The 16,128-nt window shown below is 37.5% G+C and overlaps 2 protein-coding genes across 4 annotated transcripts in view; one reads left to right on the top strand and one right to left on the bottom strand.

The window, feature by feature from the left end:
• NLRC4 (NLR family CARD domain containing 4) overlaps nucleotides 1-10,628 on the top strand; it is a 28,604-nt gene extending 17,976 nt beyond the window's left edge. Inside the window, exon 8 of the mRNA XM_077772797.1 lies at nucleotides 9,750-10,628. Coding sequence (XP_077628923.1) covers nucleotides 9,750-10,039 — 290 coding nt within the window. The 3' untranslated portion in view covers nucleotides 10,040-10,628. The remainder of the gene's footprint in view (nucleotides 1-9,749) is intronic.
• Nucleotides 10,629-12,404: 1,776 nt separating this feature from the next.
• SLC30A6 (solute carrier family 30 member 6) overlaps nucleotides 12,405-16,128 on the bottom strand; it is a 42,010-nt gene continuing 38,286 nt past the window's right edge. For all 3 annotated transcript variants that reach the window (XM_077772780.1, XM_077772781.1, XM_077772782.1), the window contains one exon: nucleotides 12,405-14,531. In XM_077772780.1, the coding sequence (XP_077628906.1) occupies nucleotides 14,028-14,531 (504 nt within the window). In that variant the 3' untranslated portion in view covers nucleotides 12,405-14,027. The remainder of the gene's footprint in view (nucleotides 14,532-16,128) is intronic.

Below are 16,128 nucleotides of genomic sequence, written 5' to 3'. Positions count from 1 at the left end.
GCAAATTTAAAAAGTTACAAAATGAACAACTCAATAGCAGTAACTACTTTACTCTCAAAGTGTTTTAAAGAAGAACTTGTAGGATTATCATTATATCCCTAATAAAAGATAACACTGTCCCTGTTTTATATATTAAAAAAAAAAAAAGCAGAGACATAAGGTTGTCACACTAAAGCAGGGAAAGAAAGGGTGGGAGACAGAAGACAAGGGTTGAGGATGTATGGAGAGAGTGTGGGTGCTGGATCCTACACTGGTCCCCTCCAGACATTTCTTTCACCTCTTTTTCTCCCAGAGGTAGAAAAAGCAGTTGGCTTGTGCTTGAACCATAAGTTGGAGTGAAAACCAAGTGTTCTCTGCCTTTGGTCTCTCCCAGAAGATGAAACTACTATTACAGGCTCCATCTTTATGAAGTGGTTGAGTGCACTGGTTTTGGGGTCAGATCTGGCCACCCTTTCCACTTGATAGATGGATGGCTTGCAGCAATTTAAAGTCTCTGAGCCTCAGTCTGGTCATCTGTCAAGCGAGAGTCACTATAATACCAACCATATTAGCAGTTATTGCGCTGATCAGTTATAAAACTGATGTATATAAAGTAAGAAGTTCACTGACCCATTGTATATGTTCAATAAATGGTACCGTGATCATGTTCCTCTGGGGGCTTCAAGGGGAACCAGAGACTAGGCTTATCTTCCTTTCTAAAAAAAAAAGCTTCCTCAGCCTGCAAAACAAATAAAATTTATAAAACTAAACCCTACTTGCTTCATGTATAAGACCATTCACAATGGAGCTTCAACTTACCTTCCTCTTCACCTTCATCTTCTGCCATGCCTCCCTACCTACATGAGGTTCCATCCTCATGGACTTCTTGTTCCCCTAAGTGCCTTTGTACATGCACTTTCTCTAGAACATCCTTTACCATCTCTTACAGTCCCTGTAAGACCTAACTTAAATATCTCCTCCTTTGTCAAATACTCTTCCTACGCTCTCCCTTCTGCACCCCCATAAGTAAATTGGATGCCTCCTTTAAGCCTTTTGTCCAGAGTCTTTTAAACTTTTTTTTTGACTATGACCCACAGTTAAAAATACATTTTATTTCATGATCTAATACACATACATACATATTAAAAAAGTTTCACAGAAAGTAATTATCTTATGCCATGTGTGACACAATCTGTTATATTCTATTCTTTCTCTCCTATTTCACTTAAAGCAGACACTGATTGCAACCCGTTAAATTTATTTCATGTTCCTCCAAAGGAGGGGACACCCTGAAGCTTACAAAAAACACTGCCCTAATATATATTCTGCCCAGGATGTCAGCCTAGATCCAGAGCTTCTGTTTCCATGGTCACTTCTGGCTCGCTCTACTCCCATGTGTCTCTGGATGTGTGTCACCTTGCCTCCTGCAGAGGTTCCTTTCCTTCTTCTCCAAGTGACTTGGGTGGGGAGAACAGTCACTTGTCAATTTCTACAAGAAGGGCCCAGTATAATTACGGATGTAGCAAATATACTGAGTGCTTGTGGGTAATTGTGAAGGATAATTGTGATAGTTCTTAGTAGATTATGTTAAACATAATATTGGTGCTTCCATACTCTCAAAGAGATATTTAACCATTACTGTCAATTCAGGTTCCCAGTGCCACTCAATCACCTTGCTCTCTCCCATCTCCATCTCTTATATCCCCTATGAAACTGTCACAGTCTCCAGTGTCATGAGACAATTTAGGCATTAACATTTAACGATGGATATGTGTGACAGATGTAATAGTGAAATGAAGAAAGTGCAAAGAGAGACAGATTCTCTAACTGAAGAAAGACTATCTAATGAGGTGGAGGGAGAAAATGAGATGTGGATGTGAGGTATGAAATTAGATACAGTAGTTGGAATGTACTTTCCTGACCAGATTCTAAGCCTGGGTTGTCCTTATATTTCCACTTTTTCTGTATGCATACTCAGGATACTGGGGAATATCAGAGTTTGGCAGATAGGTATGCTACAATTTCATCAAAAACATTTAGAAGTGAATGGTAAGAAAACGCTATGTACCAAAATTTGCAGCATGCTGCAAAAGCAGGGCTTGAATAAAATTCTCATAGCCTTAAATCTTCATATTAGAGAAGACCAAAGTTAGTGAGTTTCTAATGTAAGAAGCCAGAAAAACATCAGAGTAAATCCAAGATCATAAATACAAGTCAGATTAGGAGGAACTTAATGGAGGACCATGGGGGAGAAGAAGGGGAAAAATAGTGGGGGAGAGGGAGGGAAGCAAACCATGAGAGACTCTTGAATGCAGAGGAGAACAAACTGAGAGCAGATGGGAGTGGGGGGGGGGGAAGGGAAGAGGGGTGATTGGCATGGAGGAGAGCACTTGGGATGAGCACTGGGTGTTATGATAAAACCGACTTGACAATAAACTATTTAAAAATAAAATAAAAAACCAAAAAAAATATAAGTCAATGAAACAGAAAGTCAAAATATACTAAACAAGATTAATAAAGCTTGGAGTTGGTTCTTTAAAAAGAGTAACAAAATAAAAGTCAAGCAAGACTGGGACACCCAGCTGGCTTAGTCAGTAGAGCATGAGACTCTTGACCTCGGGGTCATGAGTTCAAGCCCCATGTAGAGCTTACTTTAGAAAAAAAAAAAAAAGTCAAGCAAAACTGATAAAGAGAAGATTGAGTGACATAAATAATTTCATTAGTCAAAACAGAGACAGGCGCATGTAGTAGCTTTATTCATTATCACCAAAAACTGGAAGTAACTGAGATGTCCTTCAATGGTGAATGGATAAACAAACTGTGGTCCAGCCATACAACAGTATATTATTCAGTGGTAAAAAGATGTGAGCAAGAAGCCAGGAAATGTCCAAGAAGAAACTTAAATACATATTGCTTAGTGAAAGAAACAAGTCTGAAAAGGCTATATAATGTGTGAAACCAATTATATGACATTTTGGAAAAGCACAGCAAAAAGTTCAGTGACTGTGGGTATTCACCCAAAGAAAATGAAAACACTAATTTGTAAAGATATATACACCTCTATGTTTACTGCAGCATTATTTACAATAACCAAGATATGGAAGCAACCTAAAAGTCCACTGACAGGTGAATGGATAAAGATGTGGTATGTATACACAATGGGATATTACCCAGCCTTAAAAAAGAATGAAATCATATCATTCACAACAATATGGATGGACCTAGAGGGTATTATGCTAACTGAAATAAATCAGAGAAAGGCAAATACCATTTGATCTAAAATCTAAAAAATAAACAAACAACAACAAAATAGAAACAGTCATACATATAGAGAACTGGTGGCTACCAGATGGAGAAGTGTGGCAGGATGGATGATGAAATAGGTGAAGGGGACTTAGAAGTACAAACTTCCAGTTATACCATGCAAATTCTTAATTCAGAATGTTAAAAATTTATTTCAAAGAAATATGGAGAGGAAAAGCTTCAAAATTAGAGTGTGCTGCCTGTTAAGAATTTGCATGGTATAACTGGAAGTCGTGGGGATGAAAAGTATAGCATAGGGAGCATAGAGAATATAGTCAATAATAAATGACAAATGGTAACTACTCCTATCATGATGAGCACTGCTTAATGTATGTATGTAATTGTCAAACAGCTGTGTTGTACACCTGAAACTAATATAATATATGTCAGCTATACTTTGATTTAAAAAAAAGTTCAGGGGCTGCTAGGAACTCAGATGAAGTGGAAGAAGGGTCGGACAGGTATAGCTCAGGGGATTTTTTTTAGGAGAGTTCACTTATTCTGTAGGGTACTGTAACAGTGCATACATGACACTATGCATTTGTTGAAACCCATAAACTTTACAGTGCAAAGACTGAACCTTAATGCAAACTAAAAAATCATTTAGGGGGCACCTGGCTGGCTCAGTTGGAAGAGCATGTGACTCTTGATCATGAGTTTGAGCCCCATGCTGGGTATGAAGATTACTTAAAAAAAAAAAAATCAACTTAAAAAACAATCATTTAGTAGGTCTGGGAAACCTGACAATGGAATGAAGAAAGCAAAACACTCTAATTGTATTACAAACTGTGATTCAACTTCACTAGGGGATAAAGGAAAAAGATGCTGCCATAAATAATTTAGGAAATGAGTAGTCTGTAACACTAAAGGCAAAATAAACTGCAATAAGCACTGAACTCTAACTTATAAAGTTATATTCAGTTGGGGTATAGATTAACAATTTTGATACTGCTATATACACTTACACTGGAATAATTAAGTAAATGGATGGCAGATGGTAGAAGCCAGGTTTTTCTTGTTGTGGTAGGAATCTACAGCAAAAGAAGGCTAGTATATAGTATAATCCATGTGGTTATGGCTTAGAATTGGAGACATCAGTATGAATTCATTTCATGTTTACCTTAATATATATGGTTACATCTAGAAAAAATATATATATATGAAATAATAGAAGATAAATATTGGTCTCTGCCCCCAGTTCCTGGCACAATGCCTGAAACCTTTGTAACTTCTTAAGTGATAAGACTCTGGGTGGGCTCCTGGATGGCTCCTGAATGGGCGCTCATCACCAGAAAGTCCAAGCCATGATTAGAAGCTTGCAATTCTCATGTCCTCCCCTCATCCTCCAAAGAATAGAGAGGGGCTAGAAACTGAGTTAACAATTGATCATCCCTGCACATAGTGACTTTCTCAGTGGTAGTATAGCAAAGGGAGCAGAGTAGCTTTACAGAGGATAAACTGAACATAAAGCCCCAACAGTACAGGATTAAGGGAGCTTCCAGGTTGGCAGACAAACCCATATTGGGAGGGTGTTGCACCCTGGACTCCGTGGGGACATAAGTTCTTGTGCTCGGAATCCTCCCAGACCTTGCCCTATGTGTCTCTTCATCTGGCTGTTCATCTGTATCCTTTGCACATCCTTTAATAAACTGGCAAACATAAGTGTTTCCTGGAGTTCTGTAATCCCTCTAGCAAATTAATCAAACATGAGGAGGGGCATATGGGAACCTCCAATTTGTAGCCTAAACAGAGAGAGGCTGTGGATAATCTGGGGACCTACTCCTTGTGACTGGCACCTGAAGTCGGATGGGAGCAGTCTTGTGGGACTGAGCCCTTAACCTGTGGGATCTGACTCTACTTCCAGGTAGACAGTGCTAGAATTGAGTTAACTTGTGGGACACCCACCTGGTGTTGCACAGGATTGCCTGGTGTGGGGGAAAGCCTCCACACATTTGACAACCAGAAGTGTCTAAAGTGTTCTGGATGCACAGTAAAGGAGACACACAGGACAGAAACTGGAGGCAGAATGAACTGAATTTTTCTTACACATATACATATACATATTCTTTGCTCTGTCAGCTGAGAGGTCCTAGAAGCAATGATACCTCAGAAGCAATAAGCACTCCTTGTACCCAGATCGCGGATTCTAATACCATTCTCTAATAAAAGGAACCAGGGCACTTTGACAAAATGGCTGATTCTAGGACTAGGGCAGGAAATGTATAAGCCTAGAGTGTCTTGTAGTGTGAGAAAAGTATGGACGTGCTCAAAACAGACACACAAAAAAAACCAAAAAACACCCACAATAACAGGAGGAAGTCAAAGTGACACAGAAACCAACTAAAAGAGCTCACAGTAGTTAAAGCTAGAACAATTGGAACAATAAAATAAAGTAGAATTGGATTACATCCCAAAGCATAAAATATCCATGAGTCCATAGTGATATAAATAAATTACTGAATAAATAAATGGTGGAGGAGGTAAATCTCTCATGAAGAACTGCAAGTAATTATGTAGATAACTTTGCCCATAGGAAAGTGGAGCATAACTCCCACTACTTATGTGCCGACTGCACATAATGACTTCCTCAGTGATAGTATACACAGGGGAGAAGAAGGGTAGCTTTACAGAGGACAAACTGAACACCATCCTACCCAGGTGATCAAGGTCAATACTAGCAATGACAAATCATGTTGACAGCATCCACCCTGGACATGATATAATAAAAATGGTACTCTATACTTCTGTGATCTTCCTCTCCCAAATGCATAACCCCAATCTAATCATGAGAAAAACATCATTCAACTCGTACAAAATACCTGGCCAATAGTCCTCAAAACTGTCAAGGTAATCAAAAACAAGGAGAGTCTGAGAAATTGTCGCAAGACAAGAGGTTCTATGAAGAACCTAAGGAGACGTGATGATTAAAGGTAATGTGATATCCTGGATAGGATCTTTGAACAGAAAAAAGACACTGGTAAAAACTAAAGATATCTCAATACACTATCAACGTAAGTACTAATACTGGTTTATTAATTGCAACAGATATGCCATGATAATGTAACATGTTAAAAATAGGAGGAGCTGAGTCTGGAGAGTATGGGAATTCTGTGTACTCTGCAGTATTTCTATAAATCTAAAACTGTTATTAAAAAAATAACGTTTGTTTAAAAAAATCAAAGGCATTGGAGAACCTGGGTGGCCCAGTTGGTTGAGCGTCTGACTTCAGCTCAGGTCATGATCTTGTAGTTGGTGAGTCGGTGAGTTTGTGAGACAGGCTGCTGTCAGCCTGTCAGCACAATGCCCACTTCAGATCCTCTGTCCCCCTCTCTCTGCCCATCCCATGCTTGTGAAGAAAGAAAGAAAGAAAGAAAGAAAGAAAGAAAGAAAGAAAGAAAGAAAGAAAGAAAGAAAGAAAAGAAAGAAAATTATAGGTAAATCAGAGATTTAAAAAATATGGAAATCCATCAACTATGACACCAACAAGTTTGCAAACTTAGACAAAGAAGCCATGTTTTACAAAAATATCATTTACCAAACTGTTTCTAGAATCAGGAGAAAATCTAATCCATAAATACAATATAAACTAAAGATATAATTAAACTTTTTCCATAAACAGAAAAACTAACCTGAGATGCAGTGTTTAGCTAGTTTCACTATTAGGCAATCCTTAAATTAATAATTGTTACAGGAAAAGATCAACTGGTGGATGCTAAAGTCAGTGGGCAAAACTTTGAGGAGTAAAAGGATATTAGTATCTCACCCATGATATTTATTCATTAAAAAGGTTAAAATTACAGGGGCGCCTGGGTGGCTTAGTCGGTTAAGTGTCCGACTTTCACTTAGGTCATGATCTCGCGGTTCGTCGGTCCGAGCCCCGCGTCGGGCTCTGTGCTGACTGCCAGCTCAGAGCCTGGAGCCTGTTTCAGTCTGTGACTCCCTCTCTCTCTGACCCTCCCTTGCTCATGGTCTCTCTCTCTCTCTCTCTCTCTCTCCTAGAAATAAATAAAAAATATTAAAAAAAAAAGGTTAAAATTACAAATTTACAATAGAAAGCTTGGCAGACCCCTCTTTAAACAAGAGATATTGAAAGACATCCTGTGGTCCTGGATTGGAAGGTGTAATACTGCCAAGATGACAATACTCCCCTCATTGATATACAGATCCAATGTGATCCCTATCAAAATCCCAGCTGGCTTCTTTGCCAGAAATTGACAAGCTAATCCTAAAATTCATATGAATACTCAAGGAACCCAGAAGAGCTAAAACAATCTTTGAAAAGTAGAACAAAACTCAAATACATACTATTCCCAAGTTCAAAACTTGCTACAATTCCAGTGGTACTGGAATAAGGATAGATATATCCACTGAATAAACCACAGGCAAGAGAATGATTTCGGACCCCTACCTCATACCATGTAAAAAAAATTAAAATGCAACAAAGATCTAAAGACAAGAGCTGAAACAATAAAACATTTGGAAGAAAATCTAGGAGCAAATCTTCATGACTTCAAGTTAGGCAAAGTCTTAGATATTACAACCAAACGCAAGTTAAGAAAAAAATAAATACATTGGACTTCATCAAGGTCACAAACTGCTGTGCTTAAAGAGCATCATCAAGAAAGTGAAAAAAGAACCCACAGAATGGCAGAAAAACTTTACAAATCATTATTTTCTAGACTATTGTCTAGAATATAAAGAACTCATAGAACTCACTGATAAAAAGACAACTCAATTTTTAAAAAGTTTATTTATTTTGAGAGAGAGAGAGAGAGAGACAGAGAGAGACAGAGCATAAGCTGGGGAAGGGCAAAGAGGGAGAGAGAATCCCAAGCAGGCTCTGTGCTGTCACGGCAGAGCCTGATGTGGGGCTCAAACACACAAACCATGAGATCATGACATGAGCTGAAATCAAGAGTCAGAGGCTTAACCAACTGAACCACCCAGGTGCCCCAAATAACTCAATTTTTAAAACAGGCAAAAGATCTGAATAGACGTTTCTCCAAAGATACATAGACCACCAATAAGCCAGAAAGGATGCTCAAAATCATTAGCCACCAGGGAAATGCAAATCAAAGCCATGATGAAATCCCTCTTCCCACCCACTAGGGTGTTTATAATAACAAGGACAGATAATACCAAGTGTTAATAGGACTTAGAGAAATTAAAATCTTCGTATCCTGGATTGGAATGTAAAGTAATGCAATGCTTACAGAAACAGTTTGGCTTTAAATTCTTCTTTGTTAAGTTCCTGTGAGCTGGTAAAATCTGTTCTCCTGCTAGTAGAGAAAGAGAAAAGCTGCTCTTTAGGGAAGGAACCTTATACAGAGACACAAGAAATGGCAACCAGTATTTTGGCTGAGTGCGTGCCATGCTGGGAAGACGGGGGGAGGCTGAAAGGACATGAATACGAAGCCCAAGAGAGCAGGGAGAAAGCTGCTTATAAGAAATAAAGAAGGGCTCCTTAGGGTAAGGAGGAAGAAAGGAGAAAGTGAGGGCCTGTGTATGAGTGAGGCTGGACAGGGCTTAAGCTGGTATAACAAGAGACCATGGCTTACAGAAGACAGAACTTTATTTCCCTCTTCTGTTAACAGTCCAAAAGTGAGCAATCCAGGCAGATGGGTATTGTCTTGTGCAATCTTTCAGACCCAGAAACCTACTTTCTTTGACTCCTCTATTCCTTAGGCTATTATCTTTGACTTCACGGCTAGGATATCCACCTTCCCTCTGTAGGAGTGCCCTATTCTGTAAGGAATGGAGGAAGTTCCTAAAGAATCTAAGGAGCATTAAAAAAAGGCAACGCCAAAAAAACTTTATCTTGAGATACTGAAAGGGTCTCACTTATTCAAGCTTACAGTTAGGAGGAACATTCCATACCCAAAGAAACTACAGTTAGTGTTTACTTCTCAAGAAGAGGAAATGACTTATGACTAGTTTTGAAAAAGGTGACAAATATTTAATAGCATCTCTCACACTTCATTTTTTTTTAATTGGAGAAAAAGAGAAAGAACACGAAGGAGAGAGGGGGAAGAGGGAAGGAAAGAATCTTAAAAGCAGTTCCATGCTCAGCGTGGAGCCCAACGGAGAGCTCAATCCCACAATCCTGGGATCATGACTTGAGCTGAAATCAAGAGTCAGACGCTTAACTGACTGAATCACCCAGGTGACTCTCAGACTTTAATTTTAAAGCAATTTTCCATTTCCTGGAAGAATCAGGAAAAGTGAAAGAATATATAATTCATTTATATTGGTTTGCTATACTGCTACTAATTACTATCTATCAGATCCCCTTAACTTTAGAACAAATATAACTTGTAAATATAACAGAACAGATTCATAATCACTGCCCTATCTATATAGCGAATTCTAAATTCTTTCTGAAGCAAAACACTGGTTCAAACAGTCATTTCTCTTAAAAAATTGTTTCATTTCCAACCAATATACTTATTTCTGTTTTTTTCACCCAGGTGGATTTTTTGAAGAGAACCCTCTGAAAAACTTCCAGCAGCTAGATTTGGCAGGAAATTGTGTGAGCAGTGATGGATGGCTTGCCTTCATGAATGTATTTCAGAATCTTAAGCAATTAGTTTTTTTTTACTTCAGTACTACAAGATTTTTACCTGATGCAGCCTTAGTCAGAAAACTTGGCCAGGTGTTATCTAAGTTCACTTTTTTGCAAGAAGGTAGGCTGGTTGGGTGGCAATTTGATGATGATGATATTAGTGTTATTAAAGGTGCTTTTAAACTAGTAACTTAAGGGGCACCTGGGTGGCTCAGTCAGTTGAGCATCTGACTTTGGCTCAGGTCATGATCTCACAGTTCGTGGGTTTGAGCCCCGCATCGGGCTCTGTGCTGACAGCTAGCTCAGAGCCTGAAGCCTGCTTCGGATTGTGTCTCCCTCTCTCTCTGACCCTCCCCTGCTCACGCTGCCTCTCTCTCAGAAATAAATAAAACAGTAAAAAAATTTTTTTAAACCCAAAAAACAATAAACCAGTAACTTAAATAAAAGCCACCTTAAGCCCACAAATGCCCTGGGGACACCATTACTTTCAGCCTGGTGACCTAAAAAATTTTTGCTCATCCAGTGCAAGAGTCTGAAGATATATGGCAATCCATTATATAACCTAAAAAATTCTTCTTGGGGGGCCTGGGGAGCTTAGTCGGTTAAATGTCTGACTCTTGATTTTGGCTCACGTCATCTCATGATTTGTGAAATCAAGCCCTGCATCGGCCTCAGTGCTGAATGTGCACCCTGCATGGGATGCTCTCCCTCTCTCTCTGCCTCTCTCTGCTCACACTTTCTCTCTCTCAAAATAAACATTAAAATAAAAATTATCTTTCTCAAACAGTGTCTGCCTAACTTGTTCTTTCCAAACTTTGTCTTCCTTTCCTGATATCAGGATGATGCATGATATCATGACCCCTATAGCCGGCCTCTTCCATGGAAATTTGCTTCCTTAGTTTCATTATTAAAGAAAAAAAAAAAAAAAAGAGGATAAAAGGAGAATACCAAGAAAATGAGGCCAAAGAAAAGGAGGATGTGGGAGGCAGTTTCATTTGACAACATGAACTATCATTCTGTGTCTCATCACAAGTAGGATTACCATGTACTTGAAGTGCTATAGTTTATCCTTGTATTCCCTTTGGTTTGGGGAATAGGTCATAAAAATTGATCTATTGTATACACATTATTTAGTACAGTGCCTGGCATGTACTGGATACTCAACAAGTATTTGTTGAATTAAATTACTAATAAATTGCTACTGAATAAATAAACAAGCCAAAATTATTTAAGATCAGAGAGAAAACTCCATGTATGTTCTTTATTCAAACAGTATGTTTCAAACAATTTGGAACATAGAAAGCATTTTCTTATATAAGCAGATTAGACTCCCAAAAAGATCAGCATTCTTTAGGAAAAAACTGGCAGTTCACGAGCAGCTACATCAGAGGCTTAAAATTCAGGGCCTCCCCATTTGCTGATACATGTATGTAATTCCAACTGTATCTTTAGAGATTAAGGAAGAAAGAAAAATGTACGCCATTCTTTTTATCCAAGGAAGCTAAAGGTACCCTGTCCTAAACTTTTCTCCAATAACACCCAAAATAATCCTTCCCCACAAAGAAAGAAGTCTAAGAAAAATCTGTTTAATATTAACAGATATTAAGTCAAGTCTAAAACAAACACAAACCTAAATGGTGTTAATCTGCAGTTCACCTTCTATACTCATGGCACCTCAAATTAATGGCTTGGGTGTTGGTGTAGATAACACTTGGCCTGTATGCTGAGGTAGTCACTGGAAGGAAATTTAGATAGTTTTCAGATTAACTAATCCATTCCCTGCCCAAACTCTACAGATGATAAAGCCGAGAGAAATTAAATGACTTGCCCACAGTAACAAAACTACTTACATAGTGGCAGCATCAGGATCAGAATCAAAATCTCTTGACTTCTAGTCCAGTGTTTTTTCCATTACAGTACGGTGTTTTCTCAGACAGGGTATCATGCTCCATACAACTTGCTCTTAATCACAAATGACGGGCCAAGTAGTCAATTCAAACTTCCTTGTTCAGCTTCATATGACTCTGTGGCAAGACTTACTAGCAAGGCTGCTGCCTACAGACAGACCTAGATTGGTCATGTTTCTTGTTTTCATATCCAGAAGTTGGCCAGAGCTTGGCAAATAAGACTTTTTTATATAATCATGAATGGACCAATGTCACCTGCAGGAGTTGGCATCAGTGAATTTCAGCAAGTAGAGCCAATTCCTTCAGAACCCACAGCAAACTTCTTAAATAGCATAGGTGGGTATCAAAGCACCTTTGGTGGGACAACTACACAGGTGTTGCCTCTGAATAGGTGTGGAGGAAACAGGCATTTAATCTCATGCAGAAGTGTGTTCAGTACCTGGACACTTTAAAAATCCCATGAGAATGGAGAAGACATGCATGGGGAGCAGCACATACCTCTTAAAGATCAACACTCTGTACATGGTAGTTCTTCAGATTTCATGCATGACCCACTTAGGTGAGGTCAATGGAGGAAAAATCTCCCTGTAATTATAGACCAATCATAGGTATACTAAAAGTTGGAGAACATAAGATAAAGGACAAGAAACAGGTTGCCTTATTACATTTTATGAAGTTTCATTTTTCCTAGCAGTCATGGTAGTGTGGGCTCTATTTCTTCAGCAGGTCAAATGCCTGAACACGGTTGCAGATGTTAAAGACAATGACCGACTCCTCACCAAGCAAAAGGTGGAATATGGTCACAGGTTGACTATAATTCTGCTTGACAGAGATGGCTTCTTGGATGTTTGTTATTTCACTGTGAAATCAGATCTGGAAGTGTTGCTCATATTTAAAAGAGAATGAGTTGATTGAAGCAACTTACAAATTCTACAAAAACAAAAATCTTCCTTACACACCTGGCTGATGGCTGGAAGTCATAAATCTCCAGGAGCACTAGATTCCAGAAAAGTTGAATCCACTCTCAAAATACCTTTTAAAACTCTAATTATAAAACTCACGATTAAATTTAAAAAATTACCTCAGGTAATTTGTGACTGCTGCTTTTGATACTTTTTATAAGTAATACTGACCATGTTGGCCAGTCCCTAACACCTGCATTTGGAAAAGAAATAAAAAAATAAGATAATCCACATGATTCTCATACTTCATCACAGTTAACAATTTATGATTTTGACAAAGCAAAACAAAATAAGTTAGAAATTGCCTGTTACAGATATAACAATACTGTATTCTACAATGTAGGGTCTATTATCTTTTGGTAAAACTATATAATGTTAACTTAAATTGCTTATGCAACTTTGAACAGATATCAAATCCCATATTATACATGGAATTCTATACATTTTGGTAATATATTTGATATATTTTGTTAATAAAGTGAGAGAGTAAAGTCAACCAATGAAAAGGTGACAAAAAAGATAAATTCCATCATTATGTCAGTATTTGGGGGGTTTGTTTTTTGTTATTATGTCAGTATTTGATTAAATGTTATATAGAAAACTGGGATTCCTTCATTGCACATTACCAAAGGATTTGGTATTCACTTAACCAAAATAAAACACTTTCAGAACATGGACTATTTATAAGTATACTGAAATATTTTAATGAAAAAAAACTATAAAGACACTGATAATTAAAAATTTGAAATTTTGCTAGATAGTAGAATATGCTTTAAAATTCCTGATAAAAACTTTTGCTTTCTTTTGCAAGACACAAATCAAAAGGACCTCAAAAAAAAAAAACAAAAACGGAGCAATTAAGTTTGAAAAGCTATAAAAGAGACTTTTACTTTTAGAATGGATGTTTTTTCCTTTCTTAAAATGTGTATTATTCAAGAAATATGTTTAATAAATTTCACTGAAGAAAATGTTATACTTTTAATAATGTGACAGAGTTGCTCCATCAAGTGGTTCTCTTATAATGTCTATCACACTGCAGTCAACTACAAAACTAAAAATAACAAAATTCCAAATCAGAGAAACACATTTTCTAAAGGAAGCCTATATTCAACTCTATAACATTTAGAAGGTTCTCACAGCTCCAAATACATTTTACAAAAATATAGTTTCATCAGTTTCATGTAATGTGAACAAACCTACTATTCTCTAACATGTAGAGTAAATGATTGAACAGTCGGTGCACAGCTGGATTAGAAAATAAACTGGAATGAAGGAGTCAATATTCCTCATAAAAATAAATTAAATTACAGTACATCAAGGTCTTTGTTGTCCAATTCTATTGTTAGTTCCATATCTACTTGGCATATTTGTAAGACCAGTCCTGAATCCTTGGGTTGCTCCAATTCCTGGAACTCCAAGTCCTTGATTAAGCAAGCTACTACTATAAGCTGTGTGTCCATGATTAAGACCCAAGCCAGAAGGTCTTGTTTGGGTGTTGAGCAGAATAACTGGGCTCACATTTTTTCCAGGGGTATTAAATGAAAATTCTGGAGGTGGACTACTAGGTTTAGCTGGAGTCGATGTAACAGGGTTTGAATCCTCAGTACCCTTTAAAGAAGGCATTGGAATTATGTGGTGATCTGAAAAGTTTAGCACATTGGCTGCAACAGGCCCAGACAGTAAGGCAGGTCTAATCCAATCATCCTTGAAAATTTGAACGGTCAACGTAGACACTAGAGTGTACAGCCTGTTGGTCACATGAGCAAGAACCATTTGTTCATTTGCATCTCGTCGAATTCTTACGTGTACTGATCCAGCCTAAAAGGGGCAAAATCATAAGAAAGAGATGCTTAAATTATACCATTGAAATTCCACTAGAAATAAACATTTTATTCATGACTTGGCTGTAACTGTACTTGGTGTTTTCTTTAAAACAAGAGAAAGTATGATGTCTTGATATTCCTTAAAGACTACCCAGTAATGACTGTCAATGTCAAGAGTTAATAAAGTTATGTGACTCTTTAAATAAAATGTGACTTTTTAAAATATACATAAAAAAGAGAAATACATGTAGGAGGAAGAGGGGCATGTTATAGCCTAATGCAGAATATAAAGTATATAGAAAATGCAGTAGAGGGGCAGGAGAAGGTAGCTGCTAATTCAAATTAAGGAAGACTTCAAAAGAAGATGGCATTTGATCCAGGGTTGATGGTGAAATGTAATTTCCAAAGGTGGAGACAGACATTCTAAGCTGAGGGAACAGCAATTAAAATGCAAGGGGTGCCTGAGTGGTTCAGTCAATTAAGTGTCCTACTTCAGGTCAGGTCATGATCTCACGGAAGCCTCATGTTGGGCTCTGTGCTGACAGCTCAGAGCCTGAAGCCTGCTTTGGATTCTGTGTGTGTGTCTCTCTCTGCCCCTCCCCAGCTTGTGCTCTGTCTCTCTCTCTCAAAATAAATAAACATTAAAAATTTAAAAAAAAAATGCATGGCATGTTGGGACAGAATAAGCAATATTACTAATATATAAAGAAGTACAAATATTTCAGGGGACAGAAAAATAATGAATGAGAGAAAAGAAAAGGAAGGAAAGAATGGAAAAAAAGAAAGAGAGATAAGCAGGCAGTAAGGTTCAAAGAAAGGCTAGCAGAGGACTCTAAAAATCATGATATGGAGTTTGTATAGTAGCAATCAATCAGAAGTAAAATAAAGTTTAGAAAAATTGTAGGTATGAATGATTGGTAATTAGGTAGGACATGACTGCAACACTCTAGGTTAGAAACGAAGAAGGCTGAGGCAGGACAAATATAGTGGAATCAGAAAGGGACAGACGCGTTCATGATTTTCTACGGGTTAGATGGATACCCAACTGGATATAGTGGATGAGGGAGATGGTCTGACTAATCAAAGATGATCTCAAGGTTTCTAGCTATGAGGGTTATTATGAGGACAGAGAACCCCAGGCATTACAATGACGGCTAGAAATCTGTTTATTGAAAAGATACTGATCACCCATTATGTTTTTAAAGTGGATAATAAAATAATAGAACAATGATCTTATTTTATTTAAAACACACACAGAAAAATAGCCAAGAGTAACAACACTTATCTCTAGTAGAATTATTAGAGGTTTTGATTCTCTTCTCTTTGACTTAGTTACAACTTTTAATTTTTCTAAGCATCAGGTACCATTTGCATAATATAACTTAAGTAAAAATAAATAATAAATAAAATGAAACAAAATGTCCAGTAGACACTCAATGCTGATTTCTAGATAAACTCAGATTTTCAAGATAAAAAATTATAACAAAGAATAAGCTTCACATAAATTAGCCAAATACAAGTAGTTGTTTTATTTACAATGTGTTTGAATCTATGACTTAAACAGTAGTGACTTACTGTCAATCAGAAGATGG

Source organism: Crocuta crocuta, unplaced genomic scaffold (genome assembly GCF_008692635.1).
Source record: "Crocuta crocuta isolate KB4526 unplaced genomic scaffold, BGI_CrCroc_1.0 scaffold363, whole genome shotgun sequence".
Taxonomy (NCBI): Eukaryota; Metazoa; Chordata; class Mammalia; order Carnivora; family Hyaenidae; genus Crocuta; species Crocuta crocuta.
Note: the sequence above shows the minus strand (reverse complement) of the source record. Positions and strands in the feature narration are given on the sequence as shown.